The following is a 14,620-nucleotide window of genomic DNA, read 5'->3' as shown; positions in this document are numbered from 1 at the left end:
ACCTCCAGGGCCCTGTAGGGCTCTGCATGTGTGAATAGAGGTGGCCCCAAGATGCTCCAGTGTGGGGAAGAAAGTGGTGAAAAGAGGCAGCACAAAACTGTCAAGGGACGAGGGCACAGGTGTTGACAATGGGCAAACAACAGTGAGACTGGCCAGGCTGGCTTCCCCAGCAGCGGGACCACAGGCCTTTCTGGGGTGAGCCCTCCAGTGTGAAAAAGTATTGTCAGCAGTCATGTGCTTTGCTCTAACTGATGGCTCAGTCTTTCCCTCACTCCTCAGCAAGACTGTCAGCTCAATGTACAAATATGCACCCAGTTTGATGACTTCGTGCCATCTCCCTGGATCGGCCACAGCCCCATCATCCCCTGCCTGGACCAGGGCAACAGCTCTCCCTGCGTCCAGTGCCCCCATGGCAGCCGGACTAGCATTCCCAAAACTTAAAGGTGACGACGCCTCTCCCCTGGTAAAACCCTCCAGAGCCTTCCCATTGCAATCGAAATGAAATGCACAACTGTTGTCAAGGCCAAGGCCACACTGGACTTCTCTCTGTCCCTTAAATAGGTCTCCTTTGTTCCTAAAACAGGATCTTCATACTCGCTGGTTCCTCTGCTCTGAATTCTCTTCCCAGGTCATTCTCTCCTCCTCATCAAGTCTGAGATCAAGCCTCACCTCCTCAGGGAGGTCTTGCTTAATTATTCTTGCACCAGTGGCCAGACGAACCCTCTTTCCAGTCCCTCGGTCATGCCCTTGTGCATTTACTCTTTTATCATCTTCATGGTATTTAGCCTGTAGATTCATTTAAATGTTTATTGTTATCACCCCCCACACACACACACACACACACCCCTAGAACATCAGTTCTGTGCAGGCAGGACAATTGTTTGATCTCATGGTATCTGCAATACCTTGAACAGAACTGGCCACAGCACTGGCATGTCGTACTATTTATTTGTTTAAATAGAGTCCTTTACAGGATGGAAAGGGGTATTAATCATGGAAGGAATGGTCCTTTCAGCCACAGCTTTGTGCACAGGTAGCACTCACCTCCAGTAGCAGGTGCTCTGGGTGCAAAGCACAGTGATAGACAGTTAGCATTGCCCAAAATCCACAGCCCTGTTCCCACACAATCGTCTATTTATTTGGTCCCTCCACTCTGAAAATAACACGGCGGGAGCATTATTATTCAGATACACTAAAAAGAAGGAATGTGGGACTAGTCATTCTTTCCACTCTGGAAATAGAAAAACAGGGCTCATAAATTGGGTGGGACAAGGCCAGATGACAACTTGGTCTTTGTTTGTATTCAGGCAAGTCAACATGGCCGAGACCTTGAAGTCCCTGGGGCTGCGTGCCATTTTCCCTGTGAAGTCTGACTTAGAGCCGAGGCCTCAGCCCTTAGCGTGGTTGGGGAAAATGAATTAACTCGTACGTCAAAATGAGCATGTACCAATTTAATAATCTGAAGCTGTCCCTTCTCACTCCAGATCATGGTTCATCGGAGGTTACTCGTTATGCTGAGTGCTATTCATAACATGGACAGAGAGACCATAATCAGAAAGCTCAGCCAAGGAAGACAGACAATAACATCAGGTAAAGCACAGCTGTCAGGTGCAACAATGCTTCGGCCATAAGTTCTCTGAACATGATTCTTCTGTGTAATGAGGTTAGCTGCATAGAGGTAAAACAGTTTCATAAATCACATCCATTAGGGTTTTGTTTTGTTTTGTTTTGTTTTTTATGGCCACCGTAACAAAGCGACACAAACTTAATGGCTGAAAACAAACATAAATGTATTATCGCACATTGCTGGAGGTCAGCAGTCTAAAATCAAGGTGTCAGTGGTGCTGGCTCCTTCTGGAGGTTCTAGCCGAGAGTCTGTTCTAGTCTTTCCAGCTTCCAGAGGCCCTTTCCTCATACCACTCTGACCTCTTGCTTCAGTCGTGACATCTCCTCTGACTGTGACCCTTCTGCCTCCCTCTTACATGGATCCTGTGACAACATTGGGCCCACCTGGATCACTCAGGACACTCTCCACATCTCAAGATCCTTAACTCAATCACACCTGCAAAGTCCCTTTTATCGTGTAAGGTGATGGAGTCACAGCTCCCCGGGGAACTGAACGTGCACATCTTTTAAGGGGACCACCTTTCAGCCTACCCAGACATGAATCAGACTTCCCCACCAGGTTTGGTTGAAATGCCCAACTGAGAGTTAGCAAGGCCGACCAACCGGGTCAAGTTGTAACGTCCGCAAAGGCTGGGCATGGCTTGATCTCTTGTTTTGTGTGCCCTCTGTTCTGTCGGGTCATCAGAGAGAGCGGGGTAGTCCATATTCCTACTTGCTGACTGAGTGGCTGCATCTGGTGCTGTCTCAACCTACCATTTGCACAAAAAGCTTTTTATCTCATATCATCTTTGCTACTTAAAGGCATTCCAGTCCTTGGATACCCGAGTTGACTGGGCTGTTGGAGCCACGCTCTCAGTGGCTTCTGGGAGTCCAAAAGCTGTGTCACCGTCTTCTTCATTGCGGCTTGTTTGCAGACCCACGGGCAGGCCCCTATCCTTCCAGACCCTTCCTGCCCTCCCTAGCCTGAGGCCTCCGAGCCTGGCTCTTTGTTCTTCCTCTCCTTCAAGATCTGGATAGGTGTTTTTTTCAAAATATTTTATCGCATTTTAATCCTTTTTTTTTTTTCTTCATCCAGTGCTGTTTATTGAGTCCATTATCAGAGGAAGAAAATACTTGCCATTTATCACAAAATAGTGGGCTGGGCTTCACCACAGGAGGGTGTGGTCTGGGGGGCAGCAGGTGTGACGCTTGGAGTCCTACAGAGGACAAGCAGCCTGTCCAGACCTTCACCATGGACACACCCAACAGTCATTGGGCATGTCCCCAGCAGTATCCCATCACTTGTCGCAGGCAGGGCCCCCAAATCAGAGCCAGGGAGAGACCCACATAGCCCCAAGGGAGGGAGAAGCCCCGGTTCTTCCTCCCCTTCAAGATCCAGATGGGTATTTTGTTTTTCATAACATTTTATTGCACTTTAATTATGCTTTTTTCTGGGGCCCCCGGGTGGCTGAGTCAGTTAAGCATCCAGCTCTTGGTTTGGGCTCAGGTCATGATCTCAGGGTTTCATGAGTTCGAGCCCCACATCGGACTCTGCTCTGGCATCACAGAGCTTGCTTGAAATTCTCTCTCTCCCTCTCTGTCTCTCCCCCACTCGCGTTGTCTGTCTCTCTCAAGTAAATACATAAATAAACTTTAAAAAGAAATTATGTTTTTGGGGCACCTGAGTGGTTCAGTCAGTTGGGCATCAGACTTTGGCTCAGGTCATGATCTCACAGTTTGTGAGTTTGAGTCTCGCATCAGGGTCACTGCTGTCAGTGCAGAGCCTGCTTGGGATCCTTTGTCCCCCTCTTTCTTTGCCCCTTCCGCACTCATGTGTGCACGTGCTCTCTCTCTCTCTCTCTCTCAAAAATAAATAAAACATTTTTTTAATTATGCTTTTTTCCCCTCCTATATTATTTTGATGTCCGATATTGATGTTTCTAATAAAGGAACTCTTCAAGTATTGTTTTGTTTTGTTTTTTAATTTTTTTAAATGTTTATTCTTGAGAGAGAGAGAGACAAGAACTCCAGTGGGGGAGGGGCAGAGAGAGAGGGAGACGCAGAATCCGAAATAGGTTCCAGACTCTGAGCTGTCAGCACAGAGCTGGACTCGGGGCCCAAACTCGTGAACCATTAGATCATGAGCTGAACCGAAGTCAGACACTCAACTAACTGAGCCATCCAGACACCCCCTTTTTTAAAGTATTGTAAAGTTTACCTGTTAATTATATATGGACCCATGTAAAATGTCTTCATGGGTTTTTTTTTTAGTTTTTTTTTTAATGTTTATATATTTTTGAGAAAGAGAGAGAGAGAACATGAGTGGGGGAGAAGCAGAGAGAGAGGGCGACAGAGGATCTGAAGGGGGCTCTACGGTGACAGTAGAGAGCCAGATTTCAGGGCTCGAACTCGCAAACTGTGAGATCATGACCTGAGCCAAAGTCGGACGCTCAAGCAACTGAGCCACCCAAACGCCCCTTCATATGTCTTTTTTTAATATGATCTTTTTCTTTGCTGACAAGGACAAAGAATATTCATTAGCAATCCTTTCGTTAGGAATTATAGTTTTTTTTGGAGGTAAAAAAATGAAATTTCTAAAAATTGGAAAAGGGGTGAGATAAAGAACTAAAGAAAACTACAAATGGGACCGTATGCATAGACTTCTATTCTTTTCTTTTTTTTTAATTTTTTTTAATTTTTATGTTTTAATGTTTATTTATTTTTAAGAGAGAAAGAGAGACAGAGTGAGAGTAAGGGAGGGGCAGAGAGGAAAGAGAGGGAAACAGAATCAGAAGCAGGCTCCAGGCTCTGAGCTGTCAGCACAGAGCCCGATGTGGGGCTCGAACTCATTAACCGTGAGATTATGACCTGAGCAGAAGTTGGATGCTTAACTGACTGAGCCACCCAGGCGCCCCAGACCTCTATTCTTTTCCACAATGGCATGCAGCACGTATCCACTAATTGGTGGGTGGCAAATAAGAAACTGAAGATGGTAGTTTCACGTAAAAATACCCCAAGAACTCCCCCAAAGTGCTCTTTTGTTTTTCACCCACAGATAAGAATTCGTCCAGACACCTCCTGTCCCAGATCAGTCGAGATGATTATTCCAGCTCGTTCTTTGTCTCACCCAAGAAAGTGCTGCCCTTCGCCTTCCCATCCTACAGTCCTCCTCAGAGCTCCAACGAGTTGGTAGGTGCTGTCGGGCTGTGGGGTGGGGACGGGGCGCGAGCAGATGCTTGTTGGGCAGATACCAAGGCAAGCCGTACCTCAGTCTCTGTCCCTTCACCTCCCCCTGAGAAGCTCCCAGGGGATACCTGTGCTCAGGGACTTGTGACCAGTGGGAAACCAGGGATCATCTACTGCCGCCTGCCCGGCCCCTAACACACATGTGCAGAGCTCCCTGGTAATCTGCACTGGGTGCTTTCCAGCCTGGAAGCCAGCAAGAACCCCTCCGGACAGCCCGGGGAACCGGGCCTGAGAGCAGAAGGGCAGGTGGAGAATCCGAGAAGGCCAGGCCTGGGGAGGTGGGCCCCACTGCATGGGCAATGGGGCAGCCAGGGATGGGTGGCCCCGGGATCTAACACTCTAAGCCATGAGACTCTCAATTCTCTCTGTCTCTCTCTCTCTCTCTCCTTCTCTCTCACTCTCTCTGGAAAGAGGTGCGACAGTTCATTTTCTTGCCTTATGGGCATGATGATGCATTAAAATAAAAACAATAGCTGACTCTTACATTGCACTTACCATGAATCAGGCAGTGCCTGAAATGCCTCACTTGTAACAGTTCATTTAATCTTCAACGAATCTATGTGATAGGCTTACTGTTTTACAGAGGAGGAAGAAACTGAGACACAAGGTCATATGGCCGGTAATAAAATGTAGCCTAAGTTCATGTCCTTAGCAATAAAAGGCATCTTTAATTTGATGCTGAGGGACACCTGGGTGGCTCAGTTGGTTAAGCGGACAACTTCGGCCCAGGTCATGATCTCACGATTCGTGGGTTTGAGCCCCACGTCGGGCTCTGTGCTGACAGCTCAGAGCCTGGAGTCTGCTTCGGATTCTGTGTCTCCCTGTCTCGCAGCCCCTCCCTGCTCACACTCTGTCTCTCTCAAAAATAAACATTAAAAAAAATTTTTTTTTAATAAATTGATGTTGAAAGTGCACAGGCAAATTATTTATTTATTTATTTTTAAATTTAAATGTTTTTTATGTTTATTTATTTTTGAGAGAGAGGGAGACACAGACCGTGAGCAGGGGAGGGGCAGAGAGAGAAGGAGAGAGAGAATCCGAAGCTGGCTCCAGGCTCTGAGCTGTCAGCACAGAGCCCGATGCGGGGCTCGAACTCACGAACCACGAGATCATGACCTGAGCCGAAGTCAGACGCTCAGCCGACTGAGCCACCCAGGCACCCCTAATTTTTTACTTTTAAAGAATAAGCTTGCCATTCACATCCTACGATGTATTTTACACATTGCCGGTTCATCTACTCAAGAATTGCAGGACAGAGTTTAGAAATTCCATGTGTTTTCTGCATTAGATAATTAAATGACCTAAAAGATCAGACTACAGAATTCCTAGGGAATAATAAATCAGTGATTTTCAAGCATTAATAAGCACACTTAATAATAAATGGGGTGCAAAGGGTGAGAGGGATGAAGAGATCACTGTGCTGTGGGGCGCATCTCATTATTTTTCAGTAGTTCCCATCTCACACATTCCATCTGGCATCTTAGTCCTACAAAGACTTCTCTGCCGCTCAGGGTTGATGAAAGAGTGCTCAGCACCCCAGTTTATAAAGAATTGTATAATTCATTCCATAGATACTTTATCTCATCAATTCTTTTTTATTACCATCTTTGAAATTGGGAAATGTCTCATAATGGATGGCATGTTAGCATTGCATCGGATTCATTTCATGATGGTGTCTCAGATTGGGTGAAGTACAGTATTTATCGAATGTCCATAGTATGTCAGGCAGCGTTCCAGGTTCTCTGGGTGATGGAGGCAGACAGCATGCAGGAAGGTAATGCTTTGGGGATCAGCCCCTGGGGAAGGGAAGCAGCGGGAGCTGGCATAGGACAGAGAGAGGAGAACCGCCCTCCTGGGCAGAGGCCTCAGCTGAACTCGCGAGGGGTTCTGAAGCTGGGGCAGCGTGAGGCCACCCGGCATTTATACCTTTGTTTCAACTTGAGGTTGCAGGCAGGCCTCCCTGGGTGGGGCACAGGACCTTGAAGGAGGCAGTTCCCTTCAACCAAAGCAACCCCTGAAGAGGGCTGACCCCTGAGAGTTGTTTCTGTCGAGAGGACTCCTTGAAGTAGGAGGACTGAGTCCGTTAAGCCTGAAGGGGATTCTGGGTGGCATATTGCAGCACCCACAACAATAGGAAAGGAAGAAGGATCACAGACACTATGAGACGAGGGGAGGTCGGTCAGCACTGCCTCCATGCCTCACACATCAGGTAGCAACTGTGGTCACGGGAAAGGTGACGGGAGGTAGAGGAATAGAAGCGTAGCCGCTTTCGCCCAGCGTTGATTATGTGCCCTTGTCTTTTGAATTTCCACGTTTTAGGCTCCTGATGGCCTTGGACCAGTCCCAATTAAATCTTCGGAAATTCAAATCAAGCAGAGTTACTCTTTCTTCAATCTGCAGGTCAGACCTGTCATACGGGATTAGCTAATGGGTTTCTTATGAAGTGTACAAAATATTCTTGAATTTGAATTGCATTACTGGTTTTGTTCTTTTATAGTTGATACACTAGAGCATACCGTGTGTGTTTTTCTGCTATCATTTGATGGTATGTGCGAGGTGTAACATACGTGGTTTCTCTTTACCCTGGGGATATATGGTATATATCGCGTGCGTGAAGCTATCCGAACTACATATATGATAAACTTTAAGAAAAAGCACAAGGTGAAGTGAACAGAAGTTAGTCAGCCTTTCTTGAGGTATACAGCCACTTCTGGTTTCGAAAATCTAAGTATTTTAAATCACTGGTTTGTTAACCAGTGTTCGGTGTATTTCTACGGATAAGCCCTGTGGTACAGAAGAGTAATGGCAAACGCACATGTGTCCTGGGACCCAGAGCAGGGACCTGGAACAGGGCTTGGGACTTACGCTAATGTCCCCCAGTGCTGGGCCAAACCAGTGCTTGGCTGCACAAGGTGATGGCTGCAAGCCGGTACTCATGTTCCTTTTACCGTTGGGCAGCTCAGAAGTGCTGTTATTGAGAATGAGATCCCATTCATTGGTAACGGGCGTTTTAAGAGCATTTAGTCAGTTGTCTTCTTTGACCTCAGGTTCCTCAGCTGTACAAAATTAAAGGGTATCAGCCATTCTGTGTCCAGAGATCGTCAACGAGCTACAGACCTCAAAAGCTTGCTCGAACCCTGAAGCAAGGGGCTGAGGTAACACAACCCCCACCTTTAAGAATTTCTCTCGGGGGGCCTGGGTGTCTCCGTTGGTTGAGCATCAGCTTTTGATTTGGGCTCAGGTCACGATCTCACGGTTCATGAGATCGAGCCCTGAGTCAGGCTTGGGATCCTCTCTGTCTCTCTCTCTCTCTGCTCCTCCTCCACTAGCACCCTTGCGCGCTCTCACTCTCTGTCTCAAAAATAAATAAATAAACATGAAAAATAAAAAGAAGTGCTCTTATGTTTCCGCTCTTGTCCTGGTGTCAAGACTAACACGCTGCTTGGTCCCTTCACAGGATGAAGCCACCACCATCATAACTCTGCCCAAGCAGGACGCCACAACTCAGCTCCCTGGCAAGACCTCGGTCTTGGGCATGAAACCACCTGAGGCCTTAGCCAGGTCTCCAGATTATGACCCGCTTTATATTTTTGTAAGTGACAACTGGCAGAAGTCTCAGGTTGTATGTTCCTCTGTTTCAAAAATTACTCTATAAGAAAACAGAAGCATTACTTGGGAATATTTTTCTGTCTTTGGCGTTTCAAGTGTTAAGCGATATCTCACCTTTGAAATCGATTGCCAGCATTTATTGTTTGAAGAATGTCAATGTTCCTGTCTTCTAGCAATTCCAGAATTTATTTATGTTTATGAAAATACCTTTATGGTCTTTTCTAATTTCATATAATTATATATTATATATTATATATATATATATATATATATATATATGTGTGGATGGTTAAAAAAAAAGAAGAGGGTACGTAGGTGGCTCACTCAGTTAAGCATCTGACTCTTGTTTTCAGCTCAGGTTGTTATCTCACAGTTGTTAGATCGAGCCCCGAGTCAGCGCTCTATGCTAGGCATGGAGCCCACTTAAGATTCTCTCTCTCCCTGCCCCTCCCCTGCTTGCAGTCTCCCCACTCTCTCCCTCTCTCTCAAAAAAAAGAGGAAGAAGAAGAAGAAGAAGAAGAAGAAGAAGAAGAAGAAGAAGAAAGAAAGAAAGAAAGAAAGAAAGAAAGAAAGAAAGAAAGAAAGAAAGAAACAGCAGAAAGAGAAAGTTAAATCAACCCAAACCTCATCACTCAGAGCTCTCTGGATGCCTTATTTCTTCCTTGGGCATCCCTTCCATACTTCTACCTCTGTCTCCCAGATTTCTGTTCCACTTTGTTTCTGTAGCCACACTTGATTAACTTCCCTGAAGCACACCCTAACCATGCTACTGTCCTGCTCCACATTCTTCACTGACTCCCCATTTTCTTCCAAATTAAGTCCAAGCCTATATGAGACCAACAACAAGACCACACCCCCGTCTCTGCGTCCCTGCGTAGTTCCCTGCCAAACTTGGTGCACTTTCCTCCCTCACCAGGCCTCCACTTCTGCTGATCTGCCCTCGTGGGGTCTCTTCTCCTACCCTTATATTTCTTTCTACCCAAGTCCTAAGTGAATGAAACGCTGACAGAAAATCTGATGAGGTTCTATGTAATGATGGGATCATCAGTGAGATGCCACAGTAGTCGCCCAAGTTATGGTTTATGTTTTAAAGACAGACACACACATACATACAACCAAGAACAACCTTAGATACTAGTTGAGAAAGTCTCTTTGGAGAATCTCCAAATGGGAATCTCCATCTCTAAGGTGGGCAGAGATGCTGATATTCAACACCAAACGTCTCTCAGTCAGCTAGTGGGAGACGTAGGACAGAAACCTGCCTATTTCCTGGTTGTTTGCCTCAGGGCTCTTCCTCCGAACTGTGTTGCTTTCCTACATTAGCCATTATGGGCATTTTTTCATAGTCACATTGGTTGAGAGGAGTGTTCCTTGGAGACTTAGAATCTTAGAGCTGGGATAAACTCACAGGATGTTTAACTCACAGATTTTCAAACTTCATTTAGAACTACAGTCCTCACATCAGCTGAAATTTTACATCAGAAGGCAATAGGTAAAATGACCTAGAATCCTACTTACTTGCTGGGATGGCAGTGGGGTAGAAGGCTCTCCTGAGGAAGATGTCCCTGCAAAACTGTGGGGCTCCCCACAGCAAGATTTGAAAAACACTCTTCAATCTTTTGTCCCCCAGATTCACCCATTACCACCCCCTCCCCGTTCTAAAAGACAGGAAATTGGTCTAAAGGAGTTACCGGAATTTTCCATAGTCACACTCATACTTCCTTGGAAAATATCAGTAGTTACTTATTAACTCATTAATTCCACAAATACTAAGAGCATGCCTTAGGTTAGGAACCTAAGGTTAGGGGCAGTTCATCAGAGGGACACAACAATTCTAAATATTTATTCACCTAATAACCAGAGCTTCAAAATACATGAAACAAAAACCCATTGAAATGCAAAGGAAAAAAGAGACAAATCCACAATTATAGTTGGTGATTTCAATACCACCCCCCTGTCAATAGTTGATAGAAGAAGTAAACAGAAAATCAGTAAGGATATAAAACATTTAAATACCACTATCAATCAACTTCACCTAATTGGCATTGCTAGAATACTCTACCCAAAAGCAATAGAATGAAGATTCTCTTCAAGTGTATACAGAAAGTTTGCCAAGATAGACCATATTTGGGACCATAAAATAAGTCTCAATAAAATTGAAAATACTCCGATCATATGAAGTATTTTTTCTGGTTTTGAAGAACTTGAATCAGAAAAGAAGAGCCTAGGGGCGCCTGGGTGGCGCAGTCGGTTAAGCGTCCGACTTCAGCCAGGTCACGATCTCGCGGTCTGTGAGTTCGAGCCCCGCGTCAGGTTCTGGGCTGATGGCTCGGAGCCTGAAGCCTGTTTCCGATTCTGTGTCTCCCTCTCTCTCTGCCCCTCCCCCGTTCATGCTCTGTCTCTCTCTGTCCCAAAAAAAAAATAAAATAAAAAACGTTGAAAAAAAAAAAAAAAGAAAAAAAGAAAAGAAGAGCCTAAATATATCTACAAACCTCCCCTCAAAATTCGGAAGCTGAATTAAATACTATAAAATAGGCTATATTGGGGCACCTGAGTGGCTCAGTTAAGCATCCGACTTCTGTTCAGGTCATGATTGCACAGTTCATGCACAGTTCAAGTCCCGCATTGGGCTCCATGCTGACAGTTCAGAGCCTGGAGCCTGCTTTGGATTCTGTGTCTCCCTCTCTCTTTGCCCCTCTCCTGCTCACTCTCTCTCTCTCTCTCTCTCTCTCTCTCCCAAAAATAAACAAACATTAAAAAAATTTTAAATGGCCTATAGTCCAAGGAAGAAATCAAAAGAGAAATTGGAAAGTATTTTTAACTTAGTGAAAATGAAAACAAAAAAAATTTGTGGGAATTTTATAATGCTGTACACCTACATTAGAAAGTAAGAGTGGGACTTAAATTATGTCCTCAGCTACTCTTTTAGACATTCAAAAAAGAAGAGCAGATGAAATCCAAACTAATCAGAGAAGAGAAATAACAAAGATTAGATTGAAAACCAGTGAAACAGAAAAAAGAAAAAACAATAGAGAAAAACTAGTTCTTTGAGAAGATCCGTAAACTGGATAAAACTGTAATCTAACTGATTAGGGAAAAAATGGTTAAAAGGCATAAATTATCAATATCAGGACTGAGAGAAGTGACATCACTACAGATTCTATAGATATTAAAAAGATAATAAGTTAATGTTATTAAAAACTTCATGCCAGTAAGTTCAACAAGTTAAATGGACAAATTCCTTAAAAGGTACAAAATAGTAAATCTTATTCAAGAAGAGATAGATAACTCTGCTAGCTCTATATCTATTTTAAAAATTGAATTGGTGATTAAAAGCGTTCCCACAAAGAAAACTGTAGGTACAGATGCCTTCACTGCGGAATTCAGCAATCCTTTTAAGGAAGAAATGATACCAAATCCACAAAAACTCTTCCAGAAAAGGGAAGAGGAGATTACTTCTCAACTCATTCTAGAAGTCAGTATTACTCTAATGCCAAAGCTAGACAGAGACATTACAGGAAAAGGATCAACAAATATCCTTCATGAGCATAGATGCAAATAAATAAATACATGCAAATAAAATACAAGCAAATAAAATTTTAACAAATCGTATTCATCATACAAAAAGAATAATGTATCATGAGCAAATAGGGGCTTATGCAAGAAACACAAAATTAGTTTAATGTTCAAAACTCAGGGTACTTCACCATTTTAACAGACTGAAAAAGAAAAACATGAGCATCTCTATAGGTACAGAGGAGCAGTCTGTCATTCCTGATACTTAGTCTCAGTAAGTGACAGACAGATGGGAACTTTCTCAACCTGATAAAGAGTATCTGTTAAACACCTGGAGGGGCACCTGGGTGGTTCAGGCAGCTAAGCATCCAACTCTTGATTTCTGCTCTGGTCATGATCTCATGGCTTGCGAATTCGAGCCATGCATCAGGCTTTGTGCTGACAGTACAGAGCCTGCTTGTGATCGTCTCTTCCTCTCTCTCTTCTCCTCCCCCACTCATGCTCTTTCTATCTCTCAAAATAAATAAATAAACATGAAAAAAAAAAAAAACCCAACCTGGAGGTAGCACAATACTGAATGGTAAATGATTGAATCCTTTCCCCCTAAGATCAGGAATAAGGCAAGGATGTCTGCTCTTACTAATTCTATTAAGATTGTAACTATAGCCAGTGTAACAAGTCAAGAAAAAAGAAATAAAAGTCCTCTATATTTGAAAGGAAAAAGCAAAACTATCTGTATTCAGAAACAAAATTATTGTCTATGCAAAACATACAATTGAATCTATCCAAAAATCTGATAAAACCAATAAGTAAATTTACCAAGATTGCAGGATATAAGATCAAGACACAAAAATCAGCTATATTTCTATATACTGGCAACAAACAGTCCAAAACTGAAATTTTTAAAATTCATTTCACTGAACAATAGCTCCAAAAAATATGAAACACTTAGGGATAAACCTGACAAGAGCGTGTAAGACTAATACACCGAAATTAAGAAAAATTGCTGAGAGAAATCAAGAAAGATCTAAATAAATGGTGAAATAACACCATATTGATGGATTGGGAGATTTAATATTGCTAAGACATCACATGTACAAAGTAACGTAAAAGTATTTAACACAATCCACTCGAAAGCTTGCAGCCCACCCCCACCCCACTTTTAAAGAAATTGACAAGCTTACTCTAAAATTTATTTGGAATGCAAATATATCCAAAACAACTTTGAAAAACAAAGTTGAAGGATCTACATTACCTGACTTCAGTGGGTATTGTAAAGCTACACTGACCACAACCGTATGGTATCTGCATAAAAACAGACAAACAGATCAATGGAACAGAATTGAGAATCAAGAAATAAATGTGTTCATACATACATGGCCAGTTAATTTTTGACAAAGCTCAAAGACAATTCATTGGAGAAAAGATAGTCTTTTCAAGAAATACTGCTAGGATATTTGGGTATCTATTTACCAAAAATAAAAATAAAAGAACTTTAATCTGTACCTCACACTGTTTACAAAAATTAGTGGAACATAGACCTAAATATAAAACCAAAAACTAGAAAAGTTCTAGAAAACACATAGAAGAACATTTGTGTGTACTTGGGTTAGACAAAGATTTCTTAGAACACCAAAACCACAATCCATGAATGGGGGGAAAATGGATTAATAAGACTTTGTCCAAAGTAAGAATTCCTGCATTTCTAAAGACACTGTTAAGAAAATGAAAAGATAAATCACAGATTTGGAGAAAACACTTTGAAATCACAATATCTGGTAAAAGACTTATATCCAGAATATAGAAAGAACTTTCAAAACTCAATACTAAGAAAACAACTCAATTTTATTTTTTATTTTTTGAGAGACAGAGAGAGAGTGAGAGAGCACATGCATGCCATAGAGCAGGGTAGGGACAGAGGGAGAGAGAGAGAATCTTAAGCAGGCTCCCTGCCCAGCACAGAGCCCGATTCAGGGCTTGATTTCACGACCATGAGATCATGACCTGAACTGAAATCAAAAGTCAGATGCTTAACTGACTGAGCCACCCACATGCCTCAACAACCCAATTTTAATTTTTTTTTTTAACGTTTATTTACTTTTGAGACAGAGCATGAACAGGGGAGGGTCAGAGAGAGAGAGAGGGAGACACAGAATCTGAAACAGGCTCCAGGCTCTGAGCTGTCAGCACAGAGCCTGACGCGGGGCTCGAACTCACGGACCTTGAGATCATGACCTGAGCCGAAGTCGGACGCTTAACCGACTGAGCCACCCAGGCGCCCCTCAACAACCCAATTTTAAAATGGACAAAAGATCTCCACCAGAAATACACAGGTGACAAATATGTACATGAGAAGGTGCTCAAAATAATGCGTTATTAGCAAAATACAGATTAAAACCACAATGAGATACCTCGTTAGAATATCTAAAATTAAAAAGACTGCTGGTGAGAATGTAAAATGGTACGACTACTTTGAACAGTGTGACAGTCTCTTACAGAGGTAAAAAGTTAGTAGTAAACATATACCTATCATATGATCCAGCTATTCTGGTCCTAGGTATTTACCCAAGACAGATGGAAGCATGAGGCTTGAGTAAGAATACTCATAGCAGCTTTATATGTTCCCCAACCTGGAAAAGAGCGA

General features: G+C 43.2%; 1 protein-coding gene across 5 annotated transcripts in view; it reads left to right on the top strand.

The window, feature by feature from the left end:
- Positions 1 to 14,620, top strand: part of CFAP221 (cilia and flagella associated protein 221) — a 104,578-nt gene that overhangs the window by 67,129 nt on the left and 22,829 nt on the right. For all 5 annotated transcript variants that reach the window (XM_007091153.3, XM_042994264.1, XM_007091154.3 and 2 more), the window contains 5 exons: positions 1,485 to 1,590; positions 4,661 to 4,794; positions 7,171 to 7,251; positions 7,899 to 8,006; positions 8,309 to 8,443. In XM_007091153.3, the coding sequence (XP_007091215.1) occupies positions 1,485 to 1,590; positions 4,661 to 4,794; positions 7,171 to 7,251; positions 7,899 to 8,006; positions 8,309 to 8,443 (564 nt within the window). The remainder of the gene's footprint in view (positions 1 to 1,484; positions 1,591 to 4,660; positions 4,795 to 7,170; positions 7,252 to 7,898; positions 8,007 to 8,308; positions 8,444 to 14,620) is intronic.

Source organism: Panthera tigris, chromosome C1 (genome assembly GCF_018350195.1).
Source record: "Panthera tigris isolate Pti1 chromosome C1, P.tigris_Pti1_mat1.1, whole genome shotgun sequence".
NCBI classification, from domain to species: Eukaryota; Metazoa; Chordata; class Mammalia; order Carnivora; family Felidae; genus Panthera; species Panthera tigris.
This window is presented reverse-complemented; position numbering and strand designations above follow the sequence as displayed.